General features: G+C 56.4%; 1 protein-coding gene across 1 annotated transcript in view; it reads left to right on the top strand.

Annotated features, from left to right (window-relative positions):
* ADCY3 (adenylate cyclase 3) overlaps positions 1–13,799 on the top strand; it is a 40,403-nt gene that overhangs the window by 13,448 nt on the left and 13,156 nt on the right. Inside the window, exons 3-9 of the mRNA XM_062489588.1 lie at positions 5,677–5,807; positions 8,145–8,256; positions 8,515–8,642; positions 11,484–11,642; positions 11,761–11,923; positions 13,311–13,454; positions 13,524–13,666. Coding sequence (XP_062345572.1) covers positions 5,677–5,807; positions 8,145–8,256; positions 8,515–8,642; positions 11,484–11,642; positions 11,761–11,923; positions 13,311–13,454; positions 13,524–13,666 — 980 coding nt within the window. The remainder of the gene's footprint in view (positions 1–5,676; positions 5,808–8,144; positions 8,257–8,514; positions 8,643–11,483; positions 11,643–11,760; positions 11,924–13,310; positions 13,455–13,523; positions 13,667–13,799) is intronic.

Raw genomic sequence — 13,799 nt, 5'->3', positions numbered from 1 at the left:
TCCGGGTCACTCAGGGGTCACTCAGGGTCACTCAGGGGTCACACAGGGTCACTCGGGGTTACTCAGGGTCACTCAGGGGTCACTCCGGGTCACTCAGGGGTCACTCCGGGTCACTCAGGGGTCACTCAGGGTCACTCGGGGTCACTCAGGGGTCACTCGGGGTCACTCAGGGTCACTCAGGGGTCACTCCGGGTCACTCAGGGGTCACTCGGGGTCACTCAGGGGTCACTCAGAGGTCACTCAGGGTCACTCCGGGTCACTCAGGGGTCACTCAGGGGTTACACGGGGTCACTCAGGGTCACTCAGGGGTCACTCCGGGTCACTCAGGGGTCACTCAGGGTCACTCAGGGGTCACTCAGGGTCACTCAGGGGTCACTCAGGGGTCACTCGGGGTCACTCCGGGTCACTCAGGGGTCACTCAGGGTCACTCGGGGTCACTCAGGGGTCACTCGGGGTCACTCAGGGTCACTCAGGGGTCACTCCGGGTCACTCAGGGTCACTCAGGGGTCACTCGGGGTCACTCAGGGGTCACTCAGGGTCACTCGGGGTCACTCAGGCGTCATTGAGGGATCACTCAGGGGTCACTCAGGGGTCACTCGGGGTCACTCAGGGTTCGCTCAGGGGTCACTCAGGGTCACTCGGGGTCACTCAGGGTCACTCAGGGTCACTCAGGGGTCACTTAGAGGTCACTCGGGGTCACTCAGGGGTCACTCAGGGGTCACTCGGGGTCACTCGGGGTCACTGAGGGTCACTCAGGGGTCACTCAGGGGTCACTCGGGGTCACTCAGGGTCACTCAGGGGTCACTCATGGTCACTCGGGGTCACTCAGGGGTCACTTAGGGGTCACTCAGGGGTCACTCAGGGTCACTCAGGGGTCATTGAGGTGTCACTCAGGGTCACTCAGGGGTCACTCGGGGTCACTTGGGGTCACTCAGGGGTCACTCAGGGTTCACTCAGGGTCACTCGGGGTCACTCAGGGTTCACTCAGGGGTCACTCGGGGTCACTCGGGGTCACTTGGGGTCACTCAGGGGTCACTCAGGGTCACTCAGGGTCACTCGGGGTCACTCAGGGGTCACTCCGGGTCACTCAGGGGTTACTTGGGGTCACTCAGGGTCACACAGGGGTCACTCCGGGTCACTCAGGGGTTACTCGGGGTCACTCAGGGTCACACAGGGGTCACTCCGGGTCACTCAGGGGTCACTCGGGGTCACTCAGGGTCACTCAGGGGTCACTCGGGGTCACTCGGGGTCACTCAGGGTCACTCAGGGGTCACTCGGGGTCACTCAGGGGTCACTCAGGGGTCACTCAGGGTCACTCAGGGGTTACTCGGGGTCACTCAGGGGTCACTCGGGGTCACTCGGGGTCACTCAGGGGTCACTCGGGGTCACTCAGGGGTCACTCCGGGTCACTCAGGGGTCACTCGGGGTCACTCAGGGGTCACTCCGGGTCACTCAGGGGGTAACTCAGGGTCACTCAGGGTTTACTCGGCGTCACTCGGGGTCACTCAGGGTCACTCAGGGGTTACTCAGGGTCACTCAGGGGTCACTCGGGGTCACTCGGGGTCACTCAGGGGTCACTCAGGGTCACTCAGGGGTCACTCAGGGGTCACTCAGGGGTTACTCGGGGTCACTCAGGGTCACTCAGGGGTCACTCAGGGTCACTCAGAGTTCGCTCAGGGGTCACTCAGGGTCACTCGGGGTCACTTAGGGGTCACTCAGGGGTCACTCGGGGTCACTCAGGGGTCAGTCCGGGTCACTCAGGGGTCACTCAGGGTCACTCAGGGGTCACTTAGGGGTCACTCAGGGGTCACTCAGGGTCACTCAGGGGTCACTCGGGGTCACTCGGGGTCACTCAGGGTCACTCAGGGGTCACTTAGGGGTCACTCAGGGGTCACTCAGGGTCACTCAGGGGTCATTGAGGTGTCACTCAGGGTCACTCAGGGGTCACTCGGGGTCACTTGGGGTCACTCAGGGGTCACTCAGGGTTCACTCAGGGGTCACTCGGGGTCACTCAGGGGTCACTCAGGGGTCACTCAGGGGTCACTCAGGGGTCACTCGGGGTCACTCGGGGTCACTCAGGGGTCACTCGGGGTCACTCAGGGTCACTCAGGGTCACTCAGGGGTTACTCAGGGTCACTCAGGGGTCATTCGGGGTCACTCGGGGTCACTCAGGGGTCACTCAGGGTCACTCGGGGTCACTCAGGGGTCACTCCGGGTCACTCAGGGGTCACTCAGGGTCACTCAGGGGTCACACAGGGTCACTCGGGGTTACTCAGGGTCACTCAGGGGTCACTCCGGGTCACTCAGGGGTCACTCCGGGTCACTCAGGGGTCACTCAGGGTCACTCGGGGTCACTCAGGGGTCGCTCGGGGTCACTCAGGGTCACTCAGGGGTCACTCCGGGTCACTCAGGGGTCACTCAGGGTCACTCAGGGGTCACTCAGGGGTCACTCAGGGGTCACTCCGGGTCACTCAGGGGTCACTCAGGGTCACTCAGGGGTCACTCAGGGTCACTCAGGGGTCACTCAGGGGTCACTCGGGGTCACTCGGGGTCACTCAGGGGTCACTCGGGGTCACTCAGGGGTTACTCAGGGTCACTCAGGGGTCACTCGGGGTCACTCGGGGTCACTCAGGGGTCACTCAGGGGTCACTCGGGGTCACTCAGGGTTCGCTCAGGGGTCACTCAGGGTCACTCGGGGTCACTCAGGGTCACTCAGGGTCACTCAGGGGTCACTTAGAGGTCACTCGGGGTCACTCAGGGGTCACTCAAGTTCACTCAGGGTCACTCAGGGGTCACTCGGGGTCACTCGGGGTCACTGAGGGTCACTCAGGGGTCACTCAGGGGTCACTCGGGGTCACTCAGGGTTCGCTCAGGGGTCACTCAGGGTCACTCGGGGTCACTCAGGGGTCACTTAGGGGTCACTCAGGGGTCACTCAGGGGTCATTGAGGTGTCACTCAGGGTCACTCAGGGGTCACTCGGGGTCACTTGGGGTCACTCAGGGGTCACTCAGGGTTCACTCAGGGGTCACTCGGGGTCACTCAGGGTTCACTCAGGGGTCACTCGGGGTCACTCGGGGTCACTTGGGGTCACTCAGGGGTCACTCAGGGGTCACTCCGGGTCACTCAGGGGTTACTCGGGGTCACTCAGGGTCACTCAGGGGTCACTCAGGGTCACTCAGGGTCACTCGGGGTCACTCAGGGTCACTCAGGGGTTACTCGGGGTCACTCAGGGTCACTCGGGGTCACTCAGGGGTCACTCAGGGTCACTCAGGGGTCTCTCGGGGTCACTCAGGGCTCACTCAGGGGTCACTCGGGGTCACTCGGGGTCACTTGGGGTCACTCAGGGGTCACTCAGGGTCACTCAGGGTCACTCGGGGTCACTCAGGGGTCACTCCGGGTCACTCAGGGGTTACTTGGGGTCACTCAGGGTCACACAGGGGTCACTCCGGGTCACTCAGGGGTTACTCGGGGTCACTCAGGGTCACACAGGGGTCACTCCGGGTCACTCAGGGGTCACTCGGGGTCACTCAGGGTCACTCAGGGGTCACTCGGGGTCACTCGGGGTCACTCAGGGTCACTCAGGGGTCACTCGGGGTCACTCAGGGGTCACTCAGGGGTCACTCAGGGTCACTCAGGGGTTACTCGGGGTCACTCAGGGGTCACTCGGGGTCACTCGGGGTCACTCAGGGGTCACTCGGGGTCACTCAGGGGTCACTCCGGGTCACTCAGGGGTCACTCGGGGTCACTCAGGGGTCACTCCGGGTCACTCAGGGGGTAACTCAGGGTCACTCAGGGTTTACTCGGCGTCACTCGGGGTCACTCAGGGTCACTCAGGGGTTACTCAGGGTCACTCAGGGGTCACTCGGGGTCACTCGGGGTCACTCAGGGGTCACTCAGGGTCACTCAGGGGTCACTCAGGGGTCACTCAGGGGTTACTCGGGGTCACTCAGGGTCACTCAGGGGTCACTCAGGGTCACTCAGAGTTCGCTCAGGGGTCACTCAGGGTCACTCGGGGTCACTTAGGGGTCACTCAGGGGTCACTCGGGGTCACTCAGGGGTCAGTCCGGGTCACTCAGGGGTCACTCAGGGTCACTCAGGGGTCACTTAGGGGTCACTCAGGGGTCACTCAGGGTCACTCAGGGGTCACTCGGGGTCACTCGGGGTCACTCAGGGTCACTCAGGGGTCACTTAGGGGTCACTCAGGGGTCACTCAGGGTCACTCAGGGGTCATTGAGGTGTCACTCAGGGTCACTCAGGGGTCACTCGGGGTCACTTGGGGTCACTCAGGGGTCACTCAGGGTTCACTCAGGGGTCACTCGGGGTCACTCAGGGGTCACTCAGGGGTCACTCAGGGGTCACTCAGGGGTCACTCGGGGTCACTCGGGGTCACTCAGGGGTCACTCGGGGTCACTCAGGGTCACTCAGGGTCACTCAGGGGTTACTCAGGGTCACTCAGGGGTCATTCGGGGTCACTCGGGGTCACTCAGGGGTCACTCAGGGTCACTCGGGGTCACTCAGGGGTCACTCCGGGTCACTCAGGGGTCACTCAGGGTCACTCAGGGGTCACACAGGGTCACTCGGGGTTACTCAGGGTCACTCAGGGGTCACTCCGGGTCACTCAGGGGTCACTCCGGGTCACTCAGGGGTCACTCAGGGTCACTCGGGGTCACTCAGGGGTCGCTCGGGGTCACTCAGGGTCACTCAGGGGTCACTCCGGGTCACTCAGGGGTCACTCAGGGTCACTCAGGGGTCACTCAGGGGTCACTCAGGGGTCACTCCGGGTCACTCAGGGGTCACTCAGGGTCACTCAGGGGTCACTCAGGGTCACTCAGGGGTCACTCAGGGGTCACTCGGGGTCACTCGGGGTCACTCAGGGGTCACTCGGGGTCACTCAGGGGTTACTCAGGGTCACTCAGGGGTCACTCGGGGTCACTCGGGGTCACTCAGGGGTCACTCAGGGGTCACTCGGGGTCACTCAGGGTTCGCTCAGGGGTCACTCAGGGTCACTCGGGGTCACTCAGGGTCACTCAGGGTCACTCAGGGGTCACTTAGAGGTCACTCGGGGTCACTCAGGGGTCACTCAAGTTCACTCAGGGTCACTCAGGGGTCACTCGGGGTCACTCGGGGTCACTGAGGGTCACTCAGGGGTCACTCAGGGGTCACTCGGGGTCACTCAGGGTTCGCTCAGGGGTCACTCAGGGTCACTCGGGGTCACTCAGGGGTCACTTAGGGGTCACTCAGGGGTCACTCAGGGGTCATTGAGGTGTCACTCAGGGTCACTCAGGGGTCACTCGGGGTCACTTGGGGTCACTCAGGGGTCACTCAGGGTTCACTCAGGGGTCACTCGGGGTCACTCAGGGTTCACTCAGGGGTCACTCGGGGTCACTCGGGGTCACTTGGGGTCACTCAGGGGTCACTCAGGGGTCACTCCGGGTCACTCAGGGGTTACTCGGGGTCACTCAGGGTCACTCAGGGGTCACTCAGGGTCACTCAGGGTCACTCGGGGTCACTCAGGGTCACTCAGGGGTTACTCGGGGTCACTCAGGGTCACTCGGGGTCACTCAGGGGTCACTCAGGGTCACTCAGGGGTCTCTCGGGGTCACTCAGGGCTCACTCAGGGTGATCCGGGGGTGGATCCTGCCCTGACCCCGTCGTTCCCGTCGGGAATTCCCTCAGGAGCGGCTGATGCTCTCCATCCTTCCGAAGCACGTGGCGGACGAGATGCTGAGGGACATGAAGAAGGACCCGAGGCAGAAGGAGCTGCAGCAGTTCAACACCATGTACGTGCACCGCCACGAGAACGTCAGGTGCGCCTTCCCGGCCGGAAAAATATCCCCCTTCCCGAGGGAGCGGGGCCGGTAGAAACCAAAACGAATCGGGATCGAGGGATTCCGCAGTTTTAGCGCTGCCCGGGGGAAAGGAATTTATTAAAAGAAAGCCAAAAACATAAATGATGAGAAATGAATAAATCGGGGGTTGGAGGTGGAGGTCGGGGCGGGGGAAGTCGGGGTTGAGTTTGAGCGGCGCTTTCCGCGGAATCCGGGAATTTTTTTTATTTTTTTTTTTTGGGAAGACGGGAAAGAAGAAGTCGGGGTTGAGTTTGGGCGGCACTTTCCGCGGAATCCGGGAATTTTTTTTTTTTTTTTTTTTTTTTTGGGGAAAACGGGAAAGAGGAAGTCGGGGTTGAGTTTGGGCGGCGCTTTCCGCGGAATCCGGGAATTTTGTTTTTTTTTTTTTTTTTTTTTTTTTTTTTGGGAAGACGGGAAAGAAGAAGTCGGGGTTGAGTTTGGGCGTCGGTTTCCGCGGAATCCGGGAATTTTGGTTTTTTTTTTTTTTTTTGTGGGTGGGGAAAACGGGAAAGAAGAAGTCGGGGTTGAGTTTGTTGAGCGGCGCTTTCAGCGGAATCCGGGAATTTTTTTTTTTTTTTTTTTTTTTTTTGGGAAAACGGGAAAGAAGAAGTCGTGGTTGAGATTGTTGAGCGGCGTTGTGGCCACATCCAGGATTTTGGGGTTTTTTTTTTTTAGGAAAAACTGGCATTCTGGGCAGAAATTGGGAATGAGTTTGTTGAGCGGCGTTTTTGCGGAATCCAGGAATTTTTTTTGGGGTGGAAAACAGGAAAGAGGAAGTCGGGGTTGAGTTTGGGCGGCGCTTTCCGCGGAATCCGGGAATTTGGGTTTTTTTTTTTGAGGGGGGGGAAACAGGAAAGAGGAATTTGGGGTTGAGTTTGTTGAGCGGCGCATTCCACGGAATCCAGGAATTTTTATATGGAAAACGGGAAAGAGGAAGTCGGGATTGACTTTGAGCGGCGTTTTCCATGGAATCCAGGAATTTTTTTTTTTTTTTTTTTTTTTTTTTTTGGGAAAATGGGAAAGAGGAAGTCGGGGTTGAGTTTGTTGAGCGGCGTTTTTGTAGGATCCGGGATTTTTTATTTATTTTTTTTTTATTTTATTTTCAAAATTTTAATTATTTTATTTTTTGACCTCTCATGTTTTTTAATTTTGCATTTTTATTTATCTCATTTTTAATATTTTTTTTATCTTTTTGTTTTATATTTTTTAATTTCAAAATTTTGTTTATTTATTTTATTTTGCACTTCTTTTTTTTTCTATCTCATTTCCATTTTTTAAATAATTTTATTATTTTATTTTTTATTTTTTCAAAATTTTATTTATTTTATTTTTTATTTCTTGTTTTTTTAATCTATCTCATTTCTAACATTATTTTAATCTTTTTATTTTATATTTTTTTATTTTAAAATTTTATTTATTTATTTTATATTTTACTTCTTATTTTTTTATCTATCTCATTTCCAATTTTTTTATCTTTTTCATTGTTTTGTATTTTTTTATTTTCAAAATTTTATTTATTTTCTTTTTTACTTCTTTTTTTTATCTATCTCATTTCTAACATTTTTTTAATCTTCTTATTTTTTATTTTTTAATGTTAAAGTTTTATTTATTCATTTTTTTTGTTTCTTACTTTTTTCTATCTCATTTCCAATTTTAAAAATCTTTTTATTATTTTATATTTTTCTATTTTCAAAATTTTATTGTTTTGTTTTTAATTTCTTATTTTTTTATCTGTCTCATTTCCAATTTTTTATCTCTTTATTATTTTATAATTTTTAATTTTAAAATTTTCTTTATTTATTTTATTTTTTGCTTCCTATTTTTTTAGCAATCTCATTTCCCATTTATTTAAATCTTTTTATTATTTTATATTTTTTATTTTCAAAATTTTCTTTATTTATTTTATTTTTTGCTTCTTATTTTTTTAGTAATCTCATTTCCCATTTTTTGAAATCTTTTTATTATTTTATATTTTTTTTATTTTCAAAATTTTCTTTATTTATTTTATTTTTTAGTTCTTATTTTTTTATCTACCTCATTTCTAACGTTTTTATCTTATTATTTTATATTTTCCTATTTTCAAAATTTTATTGATTTCATTTTTTAATTTTTTTTTTAAATTTTTTAAATTTTTTTAGTTTTTAAATTTGTTTTTGTTTTTTTTTTTTTTTTATTGGGGGGGGGGGGGGGGGTGTGTTTGGCTCCTGATCGAGCGCGCTCTTCCCGTGCGGCGCCAATCCCTTCGGGAATTCCGGGGATTTTCCCGTGCGTGTCGCGATCCCGTTATTCCCGCAGCATCCTGTTCGCGGACATCGTGGGATTCACTCAGCTCTCCTCGTCCTGCAGCGCCCAGGAGCTCGTCAAGCTCCTCAACGAACTCTTCGCACGCTTCGACAAACTGGCGGCCGTGAGTGCTCCCCGGAATTCCCGAAAAAATTCCCTCCCAAAAAAAAAAAAAAACCAAAAAAAAACAAAAAAAAAAAACCCAATTTCCCCACCCCTCCCCCAAAAAAAAAAAAATAAAAAAAAAAAAAAATTACCCAACAACCACAACAAAAAAAATTCCCGGGCTGAGCGGTCGGAATTTTTGTGGGATGATGGAAGCGCCCTGCGGCGACGGATGGAGGGGGTTTATCCCGGAATTCCGGCGTCGGTTTTCCCGCAGAAACATCACCAGCTGCGGATCAAGATCCTGGGGGATTGCTACTACTGCATCTGCGGGCTGCCGGAATTCCGGGAGGATCACGCGGCCTGCTCCATCCGGATGGGGCTGGCCATGGTGGAGGCCATCGCGTAAGGGACGGCGGGAACGGCGGGAATGGGAATGGTGGGGATGTGGGAATGGGAATGATGGGGATGGGAATGTGGGGGATGGTGGGAATGGGGGGATGGTGGGAATGGGGGAATGGGGGGAATGGGGGGAATGAGGGAATGGGGGGAATGATGGGAATGATGGGAATGATGGGGATGGGGGAATGGGAATGGTGGGAATGGTGGGAATGAGGGGAATGGTGGGAATGGGGGGAATGGGGGTTGGGGGGATGGTGGGAATGGGGGGAATGAGGGAATGGGGGGAGTGAGGGAATGGGGGGAATGATGGGAATGATGGGAATGAGGGGAATGGTGGGAATGGGGGTTGGGGGGATGGTGGGAATGGGGGAATGAGGGAATGGGGGGAGTGAGGGAATGGGGGGAATGATGGGAATGATGGGAATGAGGGGAATGGTGGGAATGGGGGGAATGGTGGGAATGGGGGGAATGGGGGATTGGTGGCAATGAGGGAATGACGGGAATGAGGGGATGGTGGGAATGGTGGGATTGGGGGGATGGTGGGAATGGGGGAATGGGGGGAATGGTGGGAATGGTGGGAATGAGGGAATGGGGGGAATGATGGGAATGATGGGAATGATGGGAATGGTGGGAATGGGGGGAATGGGGGATTGGTGGCAATGAGGGAATGACGGGAATGAGGGGATGGTGGGAATGGTGGGGATGGTTGTAATGGGATGGGAATAATGGGAATACTAGTAATAGTGGGAAGGGTGGTAATGATAGGAATGGGATTGGGAATGGGAATCATGGAATACTTGGGTATCATGGGAATGGGATATGAAAGGGATGGGAATAATGGGAACAATGGGAATAACAGGAATAATAGGAATAGTGAAAATAATGGGAACAGGATGGGAATAATGAAATTCATGGAAAACATGGAATTCACGGGAATAGTGGAATTCATGGGAATCATGGGAATGGGAATTAGGATGGGAATGAGAAAGGGAATGGGATGGGGAAAGGGATGGGAATAATGGGACTAATGGGAATTGGGATGGGAATTGCAATTAGGATGGGAATGAGAAAGAGAATGGGAATGGGGATTAGAATAATGGGAAGAATGGGAATGGGACCATGGGACCATGGGATAAAGTGACCATGGGATCACGGGATAAAGGGATGATGGGACCATGGGATCATGGGATCATGGGAATGGGGGATGGTTCCTGCCGACAGAGGCCGGGCTGTGCTGATGCCGGGGAACGGCCGCGTTCCCTGCGGATTGTCCCTGCCATTCCCGGTGCCAATTCCCAGTTCCTGGTTCCCCGTTCCCATTCCTGCACAGCTCCGTTTGGAGCAGACCCGCACGGCCGTGGACATTCCCCATTCCCGTTATTCCCGTCGTCATTCCCGTCGTCATTCCCGTCGTTATTCCCGCTATCCCAGCTCCGTCCGGGAGCAGACCCGCACGGCCGTGGACATTCCCCATTCCCGTCGTCATTCCCGTCGTTATTCCCGCTATCCCAGCTCCGTCCAGGAGCAGACCCGCACGGCCGTGGACATTCCCCATTCCCGTTATTCCCGTCGTCATTCCCGTCGTTATTCCCGCTATCCCAGCTCCGTCCAGGAGCAGACCCGCACGGCCGTGGACATTCCCCATTCCCGTTATTCCCGTCGTCATTCCCGTCGTCATTCCCGTCGTTATTCCCGCTATCCCAGCTCCGTCCAGGAGCAGACCCGCACGGCCGTGGACATTCCCCATTCCCGTTATTCCCGTCGTCATTCCCGTTGTCATTCCCGTCGTTATTCCCGCTATCCCAGCTCCGTCCGGGAGCAGACCCGCACGGCCGTGGACATTCCCCATTCCCGTTATTCCCGTCGTCATTCCCGTCGTTATTCCCGCTATCCCAGCTCCGTCCGGGAGCAGACCCGCACGGCCGTGGACATTCCCCATTCCCGTTATTCCCGTCGTCATTCCCGTCGTTATTCCCGCTATCCCAGCTCCGTCCAGGAGCAGACCCGCACGGCCGTGGACATTCCCCATTCCCGTTATTCCCGTCGTCATTCCCGTCGTCATTCCCGTCGTTATTCCCGCTATCCCAGCTCCGTCCGGGAGCAGACCCGCACGGCCGTGGACATTCCCCATTCCCGTTATTCCCGTCGTCATTCCCGTCGTTATTCCCGCTATCCCAGCTCCGTCCGGGAGCAGACCCGCACGGCCGTGGACATTCCCCATTCCCGTTATTCCCGTCGTCATTCCCGTCGTTATTCCCGCTATCCCAGCTCCGTCCGGGAGCAGACCCGCACGGCCGTGGACATTCCCCATTCCCGTTATTCCCGTCGTCATTCCCGTCGTCATTCCCGTCGTTATTCCCGCTATCCCAGCTCCGTCCGGGAGCAGACCCGCACGGCCGTGGACATTCCCCATTCCCGTTATTCCCGTCGTCATTCCCGTCGTTATTCCCGCTATCCCAGCTCCGTCCGGGAGCAGACCCGCACGGCCGTGGACATTCCCCATTCCCGTCATTCCCGTCGTCATTCCCGTCGTTATTCCCGCTATCCCAGCTCCGTCCGGGAGCAGACCCGCACGGCCGTGGACATTCCCCATTCCCGTCATTCCCGTCGTCATTCCCGTCGTTATTCCCGCTATCCCAGCTCCGTCCGGGAGCAGACCCGCACGGCCGTGGACATTCCCCATTCCCGTTATTCCCGTCGTCATTCCCGTCGTCATTCCCGTCGTTATTCCCGCTATCCCAGCTCCGTCCGGGAGCAGACCCGCACGGCCGTGGACATTCCCCATTCCCGTTATTCCCGTCGTCATTCCCGTCGTCATTCCCGTCGTTATTCCCGCTATCCCAGCTCCGTCCGGGAGCAGACCCGCACGGCCGTGGACATGCGCGTGGGCGTGCACAGCGGCGCCGTGCTGGGCGGGGTGCTGGGACAGAAGCGCTGGCAGTTCGACGTCTGGTCCACCGACGTCACCGTGGCCAACAAGATGGAGGCCGGCGGCATCCCCGGGTGAGTCCCGCGGCGGTGGCCGGGGTGGCTCCCCGGCGACCGCGGCGTCCCCCCGTGCCGGCCCCGGTGGCCGTTTTGATGCCCCGGGTGGCCCCGGTGACGGCGGCGTCCCCGGCAGGCGGGTGCACGTCTCGCAGAGCACCGTGGATTGCCTGAAGGGCGAGTTCGAGGTGGAGCCGGGCGAGGGCGGCTCGCGCTGTGACTACCTGAGGGACAAGGGCATCGTCACCTACCTGGTGGTGGTCCCCAAGCAGCCGCTGCGGCACGGGGTCAACGGAGTGGTGAGCGACGGCCGGGGGGGGGGGGACGGGGGGACGCGGCCGGGGACGGGGGGACATCAGTGGGGACACGGGGACATCACTGGGGTGTGGGGACACTGCTGGGGACGCTGGGGTGTGGGGACAGCCGTGGTGATCGTGTCCCAGCACAGACACTGTCACTGTGTCCCACAGCGTGGTCAGTGACAGCCATGGTGGCAGTGGTGACACTGGGGACACTCATGGTGACAGTCCCCCCACAGAACTGGTCACCAAAGTCTGGTACACCACCACTGTCACCACCACTGTCACCACTGCCACCACTGTCACCACTGTCACCGGTGCCACCACTGCCACCACTGCCACCATTGTCACCACTGCCACCACTGTCACCAGTGCCACCACTGTCACCATCACTGCCACCACTGTCACCATCACTGCCACCACTGCCACCACTGCCACCACTGCCACCACTGTCACCATTGTCACCACTGCCACCACTGTCACCATCACTGCCACCACTGCCACCACTGCCACCACTGTCACCGGTGCCACCACTGCCACCACTGCCACCACTGTCACCATCACTGCTACCACTGCCACCACTGTCACCACTGCCACCACTGTCACCACTGTCACCGGTGCCACCACTGTCACCACTGCCACCACTGCCACCACTGCCACCACTGTCACCATCACTGCCACCACTGTCACCATCACTGCCACCACTGCCACCACTGTCACCACTGCCACCACTGTCACCACTGCCACCACTGCCACCACTGTCACCACTGCCACCACTGTCACCATCACTGCCACCACTGTCACCATCACTGCCACCACTGCCACCACTGTCACCATCACTGCCACCACTGCCACCACTGTCACCACTGCCACCACTGCCACCACTGTCACCATCACTGCCACCACTGCCACCACTGTCACCACTGCCACCACTGCCACCACTGTCACCGGTGCCACCACTGTCACCACTGCCACCACTGCCACCACTGTCACCATCACTGCCACCACTGCCACCACTGTCACCACTGCCACCACTGTCACCACTGTCACCGGTGCCACCACTGTCACCACTGCCACCACTGCCACCACTGTCACCATCACTGTCACCACTGCCACCACTGTCACCAGTGCCACCATTGTCACCATCACTGCCACCACTGTCACCACTGCCACCACTGCCACCACTGTCACCATCACTGCCACCACTGCCACCACTGCCACCACTGCCACCGTTGTCACCACTGCCACCACTGCCACCACTGTCACCATCACTGCCACCACTGCCACCACTGTGACCGGTGCCACCACTGTCACCATCACTGCCACCACTGTCACCACTGCCACCACTGTCACCGGTGCCACCCACGGTTCCCGTGTCCCCTCTCAGAAGCTGTCCCTGACCTCGTCCCACGGCGTGTCACCTCCTCCGGCCACCCCGGCCGAGCGCAACGGGAGCCTCAGCCCGGAGCACCAGGAACATTCCCTGGAACATCCGGAACATTCCCTGGACCTCGAGGACGAGGACGGAGAGGTACTGCCCGTCCCCACCATTCCTGCTGTCCCCTCGCTGTCCCCTCACTGTCCCCTCTCTGTCCCTCAGGCTCCCAACCCTTCCTTCCCCAACCCCCGGCGCCGCCTTCGTCTCCGGGACCTGGCCGAGCGCGTGGCGGGCGCGGCGCAGAACGAGCAGGAGCTGCACAAGCTGCTCAACGAGGCCCTGCTGGAGCGCGAGTCCATCCAGGCGTGAGTGCCACCCTCGCCCCACCAACCCGAGCGTTCCCAGCGGGAATTCCAACGGATTTAAATCCACCCCTCCCAAAAAAAAAAAAAAAAAAAAAAAAAACGAACAACAAAAGAAACCCCCAAAGCCACCCAA

The sequence above is a fragment of the Cinclus cinclus genome, chromosome 3 (assembly GCF_963662255.1).
Source record: "Cinclus cinclus chromosome 3, bCinCin1.1, whole genome shotgun sequence".
NCBI lineage: Eukaryota > Metazoa > Chordata > Aves > Passeriformes > Cinclidae > Cinclus > Cinclus cinclus.
The sequence above is the reverse complement of the archived record's forward strand: the minus strand, read 5'-3'. Positions and strand labels throughout refer to the sequence as shown.